This window comes from Sylvia atricapilla, chromosome 9 (assembly GCF_009819655.1).
Source record: "Sylvia atricapilla isolate bSylAtr1 chromosome 9, bSylAtr1.pri, whole genome shotgun sequence".
Classification (NCBI taxonomy): Eukaryota; Metazoa; Chordata; class Aves; order Passeriformes; family Sylviidae; genus Sylvia; species Sylvia atricapilla.
The window spans coordinates 29,462,747-29,479,548 of NC_089148.1; the positions used below are offsets into that span (position 1 = coordinate 29,462,747).

The 16,802-nt window shown below is 41.4% G+C and overlaps 1 protein-coding gene across 1 annotated transcript in view; it reads left to right on the top strand.

Moving 5' to 3' along the window:
- The window catches only part of SLC1A7 (solute carrier family 1 member 7), a 47,633-nt gene that overhangs the window by 8,088 nt on the left and 22,743 nt on the right, over nt 1-16,802 (top strand). The window contains exon 3 of the mRNA XM_066325582.1: nt 7,106-7,321. Coding sequence (XP_066181679.1) covers nt 7,106-7,321 — 216 coding nt within the window. The remainder of the gene's footprint in view (nt 1-7,105; nt 7,322-16,802) is intronic.

A 16,802-nucleotide genomic window follows, 5' to 3' on the forward strand; every position in this document is an offset into this window, starting at 1 on the left:
GTGAGAACAAACTGTTAGCCCTTTCCTAGGATATATCACCTCAAGTCTTTCTTGTGGAGAAAGTCAGTGTAGAGAAGTGAGTTTTAAGGAGATGACTAGAGGGAATAAATATATTTACTTGTAGAGTGAAAAGCAAAAATATTTGGATGAAAGTCAAAGAGAAGAACTACCCAAGAGTAAGAAGAACCAGTCAGAAAGCAATCTCACTTGACATCCTTATACTGTTTTCAATTCTCCATATTGCTATTATATTGCAGAACTGGTGTTAGGTTACCCCAAAAGTCATCATTTGAGATGACTACAGCTGGTAGAGGAAAATTTTTATCCCTCCTCCATGCCTGAGACATCTTCAGAAGTTTCTCTGCATTATCATCTGGAACATTTTCAATGCTATTAGCTCTGTTTAGGAATATTAAGTCTAATGGTCAGATCCAATACTGTTTTCTAGTGTTTTCTTTTGTTTGTGCAACCCAGAGGTCCCGACTGTTTCAGTGAAAAATGACATGTTGCAATTACACATCATAATGACAAAATTGGACCAAGTCAGTAGAAATTATTTAGGGAGTGTCAGTAGGGACCTAGTGACGTGCAAGAGGAATCTGTGGTCACAGAGTGAATGGGTGTGGAAAGCACTGAAGTGATTTGCAACCTGAAAGAATTTTTTCTGTAGTCCTCTGGGAGCTCTAAAATACTTAGTGTCTCACAAAGGAATGGGAATGACATGTGGAGCTTGAGGGGCTGGCTGGATTCCCTCTGTTTTCTTAGACAAAGAACAGTTGCATAAATCTGACATTTGTTTATAAACCAAATTTGTGTTTCAAATCCTTTTGCTTTTTGCTTAATCTAAAAATGCTTGAAAGAACTGAGAGAAGAAAAAAAATCAAGTATTAGTAAGATTCTTGGCTCCTTCCACCAAGCGAAGCTGCACATCCATATTTAATAGATAATTTAGGCCTGTTTGCATCCTGACCTTTGAATTTAGGAAACACCTTTTTATCAGAATAGCTGAAGTGAACAAGTCAACCTGAATTCTGCAAGAGCTGCACTGCAATCTCCTTTGTCAGTCAGGGACCAAAGGTTGTTGTTCAACCCTTCCAGAACTCACAGATGGATCACAGTAACCTCACAAATGCAGGTGACAGAACAGCCATTGGATATGAGCCTTCCCTGTGTGCTGTACAAAGGCCTTCCTTGTTTATATCAGTCCATAAAAGCAGATTTCCTATTGCACAAGAAGGAGAAAATAAAATGCATCACGTGAATTCCTGGCAGGATTTTTGCTGTGTATGTCAATTTGTCATTAAGAGCTACAAGTGTTAGATTCTAAAGGAGATACCAACATTTTGGATAAAAAATAAAAATCTTACTATTTTATAAAGCAATTTATGAAACAAAATCTCAAAATGATGCATGTTAGGATGCATTAGAAACGTAGACTGGATTGTTTCCTAGCAGCCTAGCTGTAAAATTAAACATAATCACTACAAGCAGTGTATTGATCATCTGACACCTTTTTGTTGCTTCTGTTGCTTGATGATCAAGAGTCAGATTTTCCATCATGCCTGACACCTTTGGGCTTCCACTATGTTTAGTAAAATAGCTACATACTGGGGCTCTGAAAAGTGAATTCACATTTCAAGTGCTGTTTACAGCTGATAATCCAACCATACACAAACTGCTGCAGCAGTCCTGCTTGTAGTACAGCTACCACTTTCTGCATTTGGGGTTTTTTTGAGCTTAGACACAATTTCATGTATTTCAAGATATCTAGACTTTTAAAAAGCTGTTCAGTATCACTGGACTTGCACAGGAGATGAAGCTTAGTAGCCCCTTGGACCTCCAGGAGGATTCTAGACTTGTCAACCCCTTTGAAAATCAGGCGGTAATACTACGAAATTTTTAATAATACAAGACATTGGGCATCATTCCACTGGCCACAGCGACTGAGATAGTCCCTCAGTTGTGTTCAGATCAGCAGAAGGTTGCAGCACACCAGCAGTCTGCAAAACTACTGTAACACATCTCTGTGAGCATGGGCAGACCATGGGGCAGGGTGAGGCAGACAGGGCTGGGCTCTGATCGTACCACCACCACCACTGCCCTTTCTCCAGCCACCGCAGGGTCAGGCTCTGTAGGTGTTTTTCATATTAGAAGAAAGCAAAAGGATATCCTGAAAAGAAAAAGTCATTCTGATTCCTCTTTCTCACTTCCACTTTCTCACTAATAAAATTATTAGAAATAATTTTAACTACACTAGAGAGAAAGCGCAAATCAAGCATTAAACTATAGGAGAGCCAGAGAAAGTTTCTTATCTATTTGTTTCATTACTGTAAAGTTTTATTTTGTCTGTTGCAAACACTGCTCTGAAAATGGTGCCTCCATGGAAGTGAAGCAGCCTCTTCTGAAAGCACAGATAGTTGGGCACAGACAAGGAAAAGTGTGATGGTTCACTTTGATACAGAGACCACCTCAGGCAGATTTTTTTTTTTTCACTGTAAGTGGTTTGTCTTTATTTAAAAGTGCCTCAATTTCTCACTTTCTGAGTCTCTAAAATGGAGATACTGCCTTCCTGCATTAGAGGAGGTCCCACTGGTGAAGCACTTTGAGATGATTAAATGGTTTGTGCTACGGAAATGCACATTATTATCATGTGGAGACTTGAAGGCACTGACCTTGACCAAAAGGTGAGCGACAGCCTGCCTGCATGATCCAGCAGCATTAGTGAGGCCAGCACTTCCCTTTCATGATGCTCTGTGGCAATATAATCATCTCTAATGTAGCTGTGGGAGGCACTTCCCAGCCTCACTGGCAGAACTTGCCAGTGAAGGTCTTTTCCGTGGCATGCAATTACAAATGAGAATGGGAGGCAGAGAACGGGATGAATGAAAACAAACATCATTCTAGGAACAACTGTTGGTGGTTAATACTTGACCATTACTTCTTGACAGGATTAATGTCTTTCTAATCACACTAATCCCTTCTGATAACTTTATCCATAATCCATCTATTTCAAAGCAACATCCAGATGGCTTCTGGTGGAGAGGAAGACAAAATAAACATGCAGAATGGGGTCTTAGCAGCAGCTTCTTGTATTTTCTCTTTCTGGGGATACAGGGTTTGATTTTGAGACGGGACAAAAAATGTGCTTCATCAGACAGCAAGAGAAAAACCTAGAGAATTGCAGAGAAGATAGAAAGTTCTATTTTTATTTGTAAATAAAATACCTGATGCTTATCTGTGACAGCCAGAACAAGCCTAGAGGTGCTCAAAAGGGTTTAGCTAGTTGTTTGCATGGGACTAATTAGATTGCCAAGATATTGGAAAGAATTCCCTTCTTCTTTACATCAAAAATTCTATTTTAGTTTTGAGGGTTTTACACGGATTTCCCTCAAAGCAGACATGAAACTTAGTACTTGATTCTTTGGTTTGTACAGTTACAAATACTTTAAACAATGTAGAAACTGACTTCACCTTTTTAATTAGCCCCATATAATACCTACAATTGAAGATGACTTCCCCTTCCCTTTGAGCTTGACAGGGTTTTTTTCTGTACAAGCTAAGAAATGGTCTCTGAACATTAAATTACAATTCTGTGGATTTTTTTTTTCCCAGACTGATTAAAGGAGTGAGATGTACAGTAATTATTTAGAAAAGCTGCAGATTGTTTTTTTATTGTCTTCATCCTGTTTTGTCCACTTGGGAATCATTCAAACACACTATGGAAGCTACACACGAATCATATGTGTGGAAGCTACTTAACTACACAGCATCTCAAATTATTTCAATCTATCAATCAAATATGTGCCCTGTTCTTTTGAGACCAACCAGATTCTGAGGTTTGACAAGAATTAAATGCTGTTTTCCATTCCAGTGTGTTTCATGAGAGTCTAACAGTGGAAGCCATGAGAACAGCTTTGTTCTGGTTTAAGAGAATCTTGGGAAACTCTTCAGGAAACGTTATATAGCCAAGAGTTCCTGATGAAAATTAGAGTTAGAGTGAGGACCTGAGCATGATACAGTGGTCTTAGATTAAACTAGCTGGAAGCTTATTCCTCCTGCCCCCCCTGTTCCCAGGGAAGCCAGAAGAGTTCTTTTTCTTGTCATCCTTTGGCTACATTGCGTGAATGTTAGAACTCTAGAGATCAACAGCAATAAACTCCTGTGATGTGCCTCTGTATTACTTGCTTTCTACAATAACTGTGATAGCCACTATGTCTCTTAATCTTTGTGGCTTTTGTCCTGTTCCTTCTGATTTCAAAGAAGTCAAACAAAAAATAGTGACTGAGTGATTACTCAGTCTCATCCTAGTTGCAGGCATTTCTTTCTGAAATGAGTCTGAGCTATTCCCTAAAATGACATGACCACTGTTACTGCCCAGCTTTTGGTTCCAGTGGTCCCTTCCTGAGCACTGCAGGCCATGGAGAACACAGGCTTTTGTCTGAGCCCAGAGCTCTGACCATGCTTCTGTCACATCACAGTTACCCCACTGCACCTCTATAGTTAATTACTTTTGATGACTTTCTCATCACAGCATGAACTGAGCGTGACTTTATCTGGTGACAGGATAATCTCATTACAGATGATGATCTTGTTAATGAATATCCCCAAGACAGAGCAATCTCATTATTAGCCCCCTCAGGATTTGCCACCTAAGAGCCAAGGTAAGATTAGATTCCAGCTGAACAACATCCTCCCAAATCCTAAGGCCCTGCATCTTGAGGCTGAGGTAACAACCCTAAACTCACCTGAACCACTGGACATATTTAATTAGGATTTTTGTCCCTAAGTACTTCTGGAAATACTTCTCAGGTGAGCAATCAAGACAGGATTCATCCCTCTTTGTTCTGCAGAACCAACACAGCTCAGAGGCATCAAGGACAATGAGGAGAGTGTGGCTTCCCCACAGTGACAGTGGCCCCAGGGCAGTGCCAGGGAGAGAAGGGGAGTGAATTCTCTGTCTCCTTGGCAGTGCCCCCTCCCAGGAATTGCTCTGCCTACAGGTTACAGCTCTGCTGCTCAACAGTCAGCCCTTCACACCGCTGGTGTCACTGTCCTGCAGAATGTATCTATAAAGAACCCTGAAAATTGTTACCATGAGAAACATACAATTGGTTAAAAATCAACCTCATTTTATCTTTTTTTTTGTTTTGTTTTGTTTTGTTTTCCCCCTGGGAATGTGGGGGGTGGAACAGTGGAACAGTGCTGTGCTTTAGATAATACATGTATCTACTCTGTGCAGCAATGAGCTGTCAAACTGGCTCAATGGCCTGTGGGACCTCAGCCCGAGAGAAGAGTTCAGTCCTAAAAATCTAATAACAACACAGGGTTGTTGTTGTTGTTGTGTTGGTGTTTTTCGGTTTTTTTGGGGTTTTTTTGGTTTTTTTTTGGTTTTTTTTAACAGAAAACTGTCACATTAATTTGAGATAAATATATTCAACTGAACTCTTTTATAAAATGAAGTGGTTTAGAATATTTACTCTTCTGCGTGGACTCATCCAAGGGAAACGTCAAGGAACAAAGTGGCATTCCTACCACTTTATTTTCAATATGCAGTGCCGTGTTTGTACACAGTGCTTTGCAGGCACACGGAAAGGTGGGATTTTTATCAAATCTGATGATAAATAAAAACAAAGAACAGTGGTTACAAGAGTGAATTACTGAGATGCTCATTTTCTGAATCATTCAAACTCCAGTGCACCCTTGCTCCTACAGTGTTAACAAAGCCCATGCTAGATGAGAGATTGGCAGTGCAGAAAAGCAATACATTTTCTTAATTAATCTAGTGGATAGCTGGAACCTGAACACTAAATCCACCCATTTGATTTCATTCAATCTACTATAAAGGTTAAGCTGCACTTTAGCATTGGCTCTAGACAACCTCTCTCAGCACTGTGAGGTCAAGGAGATCTCATTCAAGGAGGTCCAGCTTAGTAAATATTTATGAGAACAGGCCTGAAAAACATGTCTGCTTTGATGAGAAAGCTGGACACACCAAAAAGTAAATGTGGTGTTTTATTTCACCTGTACTTTTCCTGAGACATATGCTTTGGAGAGTTCACAGAGAATTATCCAAAGTTAAATCTCAAATTAAAGCCCCAAACAATGCTGCTGTCAGTGGAAAATCAAATCCCAGACTCAGGTCACTTGGAAACTGCATCAGGGTCTGTGTCAGAACAGCCTCAAGAAACCTCAGGGGCCGAAGAGTGCCCTGTCCACAAGAGAGTCAGTGGGAGCTAAATCTCATGGTAGACAGTGGCTTGGCACAGGCAAACTGTACAAGCAGGAGGATGGACACTGGTGATGCTCTGGCAGTGCTGGGAAAGAAGAGGAAAGATCCTGCTGGGTCCCTTCCAACTCAGCATATTCTATGATTGCATGACTCTGTTACTCTCTGATTCTGTGAAAAGGCTGAAGTGATCACAGCATATGCTCTGCTCCCAACTGGGCAGGCACACTTCCCATGGAGGTGTTTTCTCTAAATCCCATCTACTGTCCCCATTTAGACTGGAGGCGTGCTGAATTACAGTCTGCTCCCTATGTGCCCCCTGGTAAATCAAAAATACATTGTGCTTTGAAGTGATTTAGGAAAAAAAAGTTATTATTTTAGGTAAAGAATGGACTATATGACAGAATTGCCCCTTAGTGTTTTTAATTTCAAAATTTTGTCCACACTTCACACAGGAAGGAGTGAGTGGGTTGATTAGTTTTCTTCAGAGGTCCATTCAAACCTGAATTATTCTATTATTCTGTAAAATTACACATAGAGTATGACACACAGAGTTTTAGTAACTATTGCCACTGCTCCTTTGAACTGAGCCATCACATGTACAACTTGTGTAAAACTGTCCCTGGAATTTCAGAGAAGAGTCAGTAGGATTCAGTCCCCACATGTGCAGCCTGAGCTTGCAAGTTCCTTCCAGCAGCCGGGATCTGACCTGGCAATTGGAAAATGCCCCTTCAGCTTTAGTGTTACTGGGAAGCTTATTAAAACACTGAAATGTAGAATCAGCTGTAACAGAAGCAGGCTGGAATAATTCAGAAATGAGGCTTTCAGCTGAATACATGTAAAGCAAAAGCTACAATTTGTGCCGTTTTCTTCCCACAGTTTGATGTCCGGGCTCGCAGCCCTGGATGCCAAGACCTCCAGTCGCTTGGGAATCATCACTGTCACTTACTACCTGTGGACAACGTTTGTGGCCGTGGTTGTGGGAATCATTATGGTCTCCATTATCCACCCTGGAGGAGCAGCACAGAAGGAAAGCACCGAGGAGGGTGGAAAGCCCATCATGAGCTCTGCAGACGCACTGCTGGATTTAATCCGGTAACGACTTCCATTCTTTCTGCTTTCTGAAGGCAGCATTTTGTACAGAACTGCAGGAGGAACTGGGCCCTGAGCCTAAGTTCTGAATCTAAGGATAAATATTTTGTTGAGACTGAGAAAAAAAAGTAAATTTCAGAGGATCATTTTTGGGTTATCAGATGTTTATACTGGCTGCTTCTTGTAAAACTTAAATGAATGGCCACCAACAAACAACAATGGAGCAGATCTTTCATACCCCACAGGACTCCATAGAGCCTGTGGGCCTCACCATCAAATTCATTATTAGGGTCAAGGAAGAATTAAAATGTAATGCTCATTTAAACAAGAGTAGAGAGCTGCAATAGGCAAAACCTTAAATAAAGGGGTGAAACCCACATTTTTCAGAAAATAATTCTTAAAAGTGCTGTTACAGCTGTTCGTACTAATTTGCAGACAAAGGACACAATTAGAAAGACCACTGTTGTTTAATTTTTATTCTGCTTTGGGACTTATTCTTTTGTTGTTCTTCTAGAGCAAAATTAGGGCACTGCTGGAATTTGATGGCCCTGCCTGAAATCTCTTTTTGTCCCAATATTTCAGGTGCTAGTGGGATTAGTTTGTTGACTGAACATATTCTGTGCCTCGGGTTTATTTTGCTCATGCAGAAAGACCAAGTTTTGCCCTTGTTTGGTAGTTGCTGATCTCATGCTACATCAGTCAAGGCCTTTCAGGCCTTTCAGGCCTTTCAGGCCAATTCTCCACAGAGAATTCTCTCTGGAGTTCAGCTTACTGAAACTAAAAATGGTGCACAGTTTGTCTTTCAAAAAGCCAAATTCCTGACCCTGGCAGCATGTCAGCACACAAAGTACTTTAATTAGAATTACTCAGACTTCAAATCAGAAGGAACTGGGAGGAGAGGCTTACAAAAGACCCTTTTGTTCTCCTCCAAGTTGCACTTAGCCAGGCCACCTGTATTTTATCAATGTCTTTGTGAGAACAGGCCAAATTATTTTAGTCATGGAGCAGCAGCAGAGAGCAATCTCTTTTGTAGCTTTTCACAAAAGCACCATCTCCATCTGCATTGGGAAGACACCCATCTGTATCTCTCCAGTGACTTTGCCATGATGGATGGGTGTGCAGTGGAATTCCCATGTCTGTCTGTGACGTTGGGTTAAGTCACATTATTCTGTTTCTGCTGCACAAAGGACTATAATTCCTACACCGAGAGCAAGTTACAGGAGCTTTGAATTCCTTAGTATGACAGAGTAGCATAAGAAGAAAAAGAAAATCTAAGAAAAATGTGACTTTGATGATTGTCTTCATAGTGGCAGTGTTCTGGAACCATTTTTAGAGTGCTGAGCTGTTTCTAAGGCCTTGGTCTGAGACAATGAAAGGTCCAGTGGGACACACGGTGCAAAGATACTCCAAATGGACCTTGCAGATCTGTCTGGGAAGGGTCTCCCTCCCCACAGGTCCTCACTCCCTTTCTCACACCAGCCCAGTTGTCTTTAGAGGCTCAGAGTAAGCCTGTCATGGCAATGAGTTAAATAGAAAGTAATCTGGGTTTTCGATATCAAAATTTTCTATACTATTGTGTTTGTAAAAAAAGACCGAGACCTGAGTTACAACCTCATCTCTTCCCCTCTGCCTGGCTACTCCCTGTACATCCAGGGGTGTTGTGGTGAGATTTGGGAACACTTCATTCCACTGAACATCACTGCAGGTCAAAACACCATGTAATATAATGTCTATAATTTCACTTTGAACAAACTTTCAGCCAAGCAAATCATAATATCTTGTGTGCACACTTCAGGTATTCAAGTCTCCAAGCAGCCATGTGCTTCTAGTCTGCAAAACCTTAAATTCTTCACTGATTTGGGCAGGTGTCAACAATGACAAGGTCAACAAGCCCCTCTCATTACCAAAGGTTAAAAAGAGGGAATGAAGCTCAGTCTCCTTTTGCTGTGCTCAGCAGCAGCCATAGCTGCAATCTTTCCATCCTGAGAGCACAAATGGAGGCTTTTTGTCCCTCTGCTCCAGAAATAACCACACTTACTAAATAAATAAAAAATGACAACAGAACTGTGGGGAATGGGCTTTCAGCCTAGGCAAACAGTATGGGTGAAATTCTGGCTCTGCTGCAGTCAGTTGCAAGAGTCTTAAATATCTGTGTGGAAGTCTGGATTAAATGTAATGATGTATCCGCTGGTTTGAGCTAGAAAAGCTGATCCTTTAGCTCAATGATAAATCACTTCCATTCACAGCTGGAAACCATCCTCTTTAGCCCAGATTGGCTTATCTTCTCAATTCATTAATTTCCTCTCCATTTATCAATTGCATATGTGCCCAGAAGTTTACACAGGAAGCATCTGGTACTCTGCAAATGAAGAATGCTAAATGTACAAGTGGAGAGATGATATATGGGACATTATTGTGGGGTTAATTTTGAAAGCATGAATCTTGGCATGGGGATACATGTGTTCACCCTCATTGATTTCAGATTTGCAGCCCCTTTGAAATGATGAAAAACATTAATTCTTGTGATGTGATGTAAGACATTGTCAAGTCTAGAATTTCTGGTAGGAAAGATGCTGCTAGAAATTCAATGTCTTGAATTTTTGTGTGAGATTTTTCTTTTAGGAGTGCTTTTAATTAGAAATTAAAGAATATACTGAATCAGCAAAAAATGAAACAAAAAAACTAGTGCAGACCCTTGTAGTAATCCTAATGTAATCCTAATCACTTGCAACAGTAATCAATAAACACATTATTATCATTTTGTATTATTCTGTAGATGGTATTTCCCCTGTATATTTGTTCATTATTTAAAAAAAAAAAAAAAAAAAAACGAAAAAAAAAAAAACACCAAACAAACAAAAAAACCCCAAACATCAATGGTTTGGTGAGGAGACAACAGTGACACTGTGGTGCATAATTCTGAAATGGCACTAAATCTCACATCAGCCAGGAAATACTTAAATTGCATCCATGGGTCAGGAGACTCTCTGAAGCTGTGCAGGAGATGCTGTTCTGAAGGTGTTCCTCTCTTTAGCTGCCACTTTATTGCTGCATTGAGACAAATGTACAAATCTGCCCCCGTTTTATTCAAGGTTTCAGCTATGAAAGTATATTTTCTGCCATTTAAAGCCCTTTATAATCCTCAGGCTGAGGATTATGTTGTCTTTAGGCACCTGGTGCTTTATGAGTTTTTATGGATTCGTTTTCATGATGTGCAAGACTTCTGTGAGGGCCATTTTCCTTTCCTACAGCTAGAGAACCAAAACACATGGAAAAGAAATTCCTTCACTGAGGATTGTTCAGAAAATTCTGTGGGGCCAGAGGAAATATTCCCAGCTCATACAAAACCTGGTTCTTGTAGGAGTGTGGCTTTGGGGCACCTCAACAGCAATGAATCAACAAATATCTCTGCCTTCTTCCTGTGGGAATTATTGTAATTAACTTCACAGTTTGTCCCCAAAAATAAGAGTGACATTTTAGTAGCCTTTTATGAGTTATGAAATTAAGAAAGGAGAGATACAATTTTTTTTAAGTAATTCAGATTTTGAGTGTTTTATTCAAAAGGACAAAAAGGGACGTGCTTACAGGAATGGTGTTCAATCCAAAATATTAGGTTTAGTTTTGTAGCATAATCACCTGACTAGGAAAATAGAAAATGCCTATAATTTGAGGACAAATATTTGCAAAACTCATTCTGTGAGCCAGGACAACACTGTTGACATTAGCAGTTAATATTTCCACAACATCTGTTACCTTTGATTTAGAAGGGGAGATTCTGCTGCAACTGAACTCGTGCCACCTGCATTTGTCACCAAGGGAAATAAAATTTGGCTTATGAAATAAAACAAACAAGCAAAGTCCAGCCAAACTGGGTTCCCCCTCCTGTTTTGTATCAGGCTCACTGCAGATTTGGGCACCAGCAGATGCAGGGTCCATACATATTATTGGTTTTTCTCAAGTCTAACAAGACAGCATGGCATTGTAAACTTATTCAGCTCAAAAGCCACAAATAAACCAAATCAGTGAAGGCAGACAGGATCAAATCACACGTCGACCCATGACAAATAAATTTGTACATTTCTGGAAGGAGAAATCAGAGCAGTTTACCACTGAATATTCAGGATTGAGTCCAATTTAATAGCAGGTAGCCAGAAAATCAATTTGGCTTAACCAAGAGAGGTTTTATTTTTATACCAGTAAGAGTTAGAAGAGGAGATAAACACTGTAGAGGATTTATGTTTCCATGGGAATCCTGAGCACTCTTTAAAATCACTTCCTTTCCCTTTTTTCAAGCTAAGGGCTATATCGTATATTATCAAAATTGTGTTTCTTGAAAACAGGGCAGGAAAAACCCAGGTTCTATTGTGGTGAGGAAAAAGTCCAGACTGTGCAGAATCAGGAATGACACCTTTAGAAGTTTACAACTGAAGACTGAACTGTATGTAGGCACAGTAAGATATTTTAGAGTGCATTAAATGGACCAGGTTTAAACTATGAAAGGACTTTTTAAAACAACTATGCTGTACATTATCTATCTTTTGCCAAAAGCCACTGTGTACTATGAAAAAATATTTATCTGTCCCCTATGGCAAAATACCATTTTTACTCTTTTCAGATTGTCAGGGGTTTTTTGTCTCACAAAACCAGCCTTATACCAGAAATGTTCTGGGCCCATGTCTTTGCTTCTGGTTAATTTTTAAGAGTTCCATCTCCACAAGAACCCCAACCTTAAGTATTTGTAAGGAACTCTCGTGCCTCTAAATGTGTGGTCTCTATTTGGCACCAAATGAATCCAATATGGAATAAAGATAATTCCATTATGAAAACCACCCTGAGGAGATGGGCTATGAAGCAAATCCTGCTTTTTGGTCAGGGGGGCTTTAGTCAGAGAGCAGGAGGTACACAGGGGCCAGGAATTAAAACTGCACCAGGAAAGCTTGGACTTCGCAGGGGAATTTGTTGTCCATCCTCCTGACAATGGGTCTGGACCCCTTCCAGTGTAAACATTCACGTTTTTATGGAATAACTTGCCTTGCTGGAACCACAGTGGAAATACACTGGGCCTGTCATGTTACCTTTGATATAATCCAGCCTTTTTGAGATGCCTAAAGCTGTGATGTGGTTGTGCTTCCACTTTCAGACAGCCACAGCCCTGCTGGGGCTTTGTCAGGACCTGTTCTTCCAGAGGAAGCAGGGTAAGAAAGTTCAGATCCCTTACTGGAACTGAAATGCTGTGTAGCCCTCAGGACAGATAAAAAGTCCACATTTGACAAAATAATTCCACAACGTGAGTTCTGCACTGATCTTTGAAAAGAACCAAAGCAAGACAAAGCAACTTAGACCTGATTCGTGATTTTTGCATCCTCTAAGTACTTTTTATCCCAATAATGAGGATTTTAGTGCCTCACTAATTCTGCAAAAGCCTTCTTTGGTCCTTTTATCAGGAGGTAGTATGACTGATACTGAGAAATGAGATGAGGCACTAGAGGTGACTACTGATGTGCAAGACAGTTTCTCACATGGCACCTGCTATAGGTTGGGTTTTTTTGGGTCTTTCTGGATTAAATTTTGCCCTTGCTTTCAGGAGTGCAAACCCTGGCTGGAGCCCCTGACAGCAGCAGGAAGGTATCAGATGTATAACTAAGGACAGGACTTGTGGCTCTTGTGTGACAGTAGTGAGGAGTCTACACAGCTGATGATGAATTCAGGCAGATGACATAAAAAATAAACAAATTCTTGAGATTAAAGTAATGTCACTGAGAATTACCTCAGCCTGTAGTAAATAGGAGCTACAGTGCTGTTCATTTTTGGAAAAACCTGGAAAGTTCCAGTTCTCATGTCAAGGCATTCAGGCTCTGGTTTTGCTCTCTGTACCTTTGCTGTATATAGGGACAGGGTAAGATCTCAAACACTTAAATATTGGGATACTGTCAAATTCCCAGCCATAAAACAATGTTCTTGCAAGCTCAGCTACACTCGCTCAAATTTGAGAGCAGAGCATGCAAAGCTGCTCTATGCCTAGTGCAAATATAGGCCAATAAATATTATGAGGACACGTATGTAGCAAAACCCCCAGTCTGGTGGCTTTAATTCCACAGCGTTGGAGGCTGCAGCCAGACTGTCTGGTGTGGCAGGGATTAGGTGCTGATAACATCAAAGTCTGAGAGCAAAACCAGATTGGGGCTGCAGAGCACAGAGTGCCAGAGGGAAGGGGTGTTGTGAGTCAAGGAAACAACATCTGCCGTACCTGTGGCAGTCCCATGCTACTGGGGAGCCACTGGCCTCATTTCTGACTGAAAGGATCTGCAAAAGCTGAATGCTTTGAGCTGATGACACTGTGATCAGGACTCAGAATGAGTATTTCAGATATTCAGTAGCATTACTGAAACCAGACTCTGGCCTGTTATTTCTAGCAGAAGTTATCCAGGAGATGTGACACTGCTGTCCCAGCAGCGGCAGGCTCATGTTCTCGGGACAGTTCCGTTAACAGTGTCACAGTGACACAGTTTAGCAGGGCTGCTCTTGGTGTCACTGCTGTGGTTCTCAGAGCCAACCACCTTCTAAAGAGACAAGAGGGCTCCCTCGTCCTGGGGGCAGTGCTGAAGAATGGCTTCCTAATGCAATTCAGCTTCCTAAAGCAGCTGAAATTAGGGGAGCAAAACCAACCAACTCTGTTCATTCATAGGTCAGTTGCTGGGGGACAATGGGGAAGGGAAGAGGACCTTCCAATTGGACAAGATGCTAATTTGTCCTGTGGCTAATGGGAAGCTGCACCCTCAGACCTGCTGCTCACACCAGGTGCTGCCTGCACCGTATACAAGCCTTTAGGATTTCCTCAAAATCCATGACTGCCTCAGAGCAGAACATATGTTGCTGTAGTTATCTCACATTACATGTACATACACACCCCTAATTCAATACAACTACATCTGAATCCTCTTATCCCATGCAGAATTAGGGAAGGGCTCCAAAATTTGCCCGTAGAATGCAGCAGCCTGTGCAGCACAGCAGGCTGATGTCAAAGATGGTGATGAGCAGGTCACTTGTGTGGATGTGCTGCTGTCACAGCAAATGCAGGCCAGGCCTGCTCTGCCAGCTGGGGCTCACAGCTCAGCCCTGTAGAAGGTTCACTGAGCTGATATTGAAGTTTCATGCACATTCACCCTTTTAGCCTCAGCTGAATAGTCCTGCTCTATCTGGCAGAGTTCCTGAGGCAGAAGATGATCTGGGAAATGTTATTCCTCAGGGCAGGCAGTATTTTAGCTGTTAATTTTTTTATGTAACCAGAAAGCCTATGTCTTCAGTTTCTGTTCTACAACAATATCCTTGTCTCAGACCTAAATTTATCTGTGTCTTAAACCAGACTCAATCACTGTTGTGCAGTAGGTTTAATTTCCTACTCTTATGTAAAATTATTTCTGCTGGGACTGCTGAACTGAGCCACTGAGGTTAGAGACAACGTTGATTGTGCTAGAGAAAAGAATCCCTGATCATGTTAAGTTTCCTGCCCTATTATTTTGTGACTCGTGTCTTGTAAGCAATCTGCAAACAATGCTGGAACTCCAGAAGCATTTTATCTGCTTGGCTTTCTTAACTGAACAAACACAAGAGTATTTCTAGGTGCTGACAGCAATGATGAGCTCAGCTTGAATCACTCCTTTGTAAGCGCTGGCAGTGTCTTTAATTCAGTGTACATCAGTGATAAACACAGTGCCTGAGCAGAGACACAGCCTCACCTCATGCTGCTGGCACCAGATCCATGAGGGTCCATCTGGATCTCATCCAGAGCTGCAGTAAAGCTTGCAGAGATCTGCAGGGGCCAGGCTGGTGGCAGGCTGGGTGCTCAGAACAGAGGTGGGCAGAGATGACAGACTACAACATGCTGCCATTAATTTTGCTGTGTGTTTGGGCAAATTTCTGGATTTTGAGCCAGACTGAAGCTCCCACTCCGCAGCATTCCCCAGGACTGAGGCTTGGAGGGCAGGAGACCACAGGAGGGCTATCCCAAGGACCTTGTGAGGATCCAGCCAGCTCTGCCCATCCCAGTTCTGTACTAAAAGTCAAATCCTCCATGGCACTGTCCCCTCAGTCTCTGGTTCTGGACCATTCCCAGGAGGTCCTGTCTAAACATCCAGCTCATGGCTGCAAATATCAATGTGCAGCAAAGAAGTGTTTCTGAAGAGGCCTGACAGAACCAAGAAACCCTCCCAGGCACCTTCCATCTCTAGGTGGCTGTTCAATTCTTTCTTCTCATTTTTTGTTTTCAGTCCTTTAAAGTTCTCATCCACCAATTGCTCTCTTAAATGTTTTTAATTAACAAAACTTCATTTTGGCTAATACTGGATTTTCTCAATCCAAGTAAACCAGCTTAAAATAAAAATAAGCTGAGGCTCTGGCAAACATCCTTTCACCAGATAAACTGTGGATCTTTGGTAAGGTTAGTCTCAAAGACTGGATCACAGTGCATAATTTATTAAAAAATATTGGGAGAATTCCAGCATCTAGTATTATGTGGGTAGTTGTAATTCCTGCAGGATAAAGAATGATAAAGAAACAAAATGCTTTAATCCTCTACAAATTTGTCTAACATTTAATCTAGCTACTAACCATATGATATTTCCTTTCTCAAGCAGTCTTAATTGTTCTTAATTCTACTAATTAGGACTATGAGGGAGAAGGTGGAAATCATCAGCAATTAAATCCATGTTTCTGTGTAAAGCCACAGCTGTAACGTGAGGTGCATGTTCACAGCTGTACTGGAATCTCTGTGTGGATCTCTGCTTTCAGAACATTTCCCATTCACACAGCAGCTCAGAGCACTGCTAGCACACTGAGCACTCCCCTAGCACCTTTCAGCCCAGCATCTCCAATCATGAAACAAAGAGAACTGAATATTCATGAAGCCTTTAACGATCTGGAAGCAGAATTCCCTCATGAGGCATAATAAAGCAGTAACCACCTTTACTCTCCAGGGCTTTCCCCTCCCATAACCATCCTCTCCATCTCCCCTGGCCCAGCTCCCTCCAGCTGTTCCTCAGTTGGTTCCTGTGTCAGCCAAGCCCCAGGGCTCAGGCAGAAGGTTGTGCCTGTGCCTGATAAGGAAAGGATGCACAGCTGCCTCTTGTCTGTGTCTTGCTTTGGCTACACATTTGACATTTGAACCAGAGAATCAGCAGCTCCATGGACAGTCTGCAGAGACAATCCAATGCCTTTATGAGACTCATCTGCTCTCAAGCAGCAGGCCAACAAAGTCCCTCTCATGTTCAGTCTTCTGTTTCGATCATTAGGCAGTACTACTATCACTTAATTAAAATTTTTCTCCCACAGTTCTCCCTAAAAATTATAATTAATTACCTCTTTGTAGCAATTGATACAGTACCATCAGTGATTGATGCTACTGAGGCAGAATCTAACTCACACTTTTAAGTGTGGCCATAATATCATGTTATGATCACTTAAAATAGAAAAAAAACCCCCATGTTTT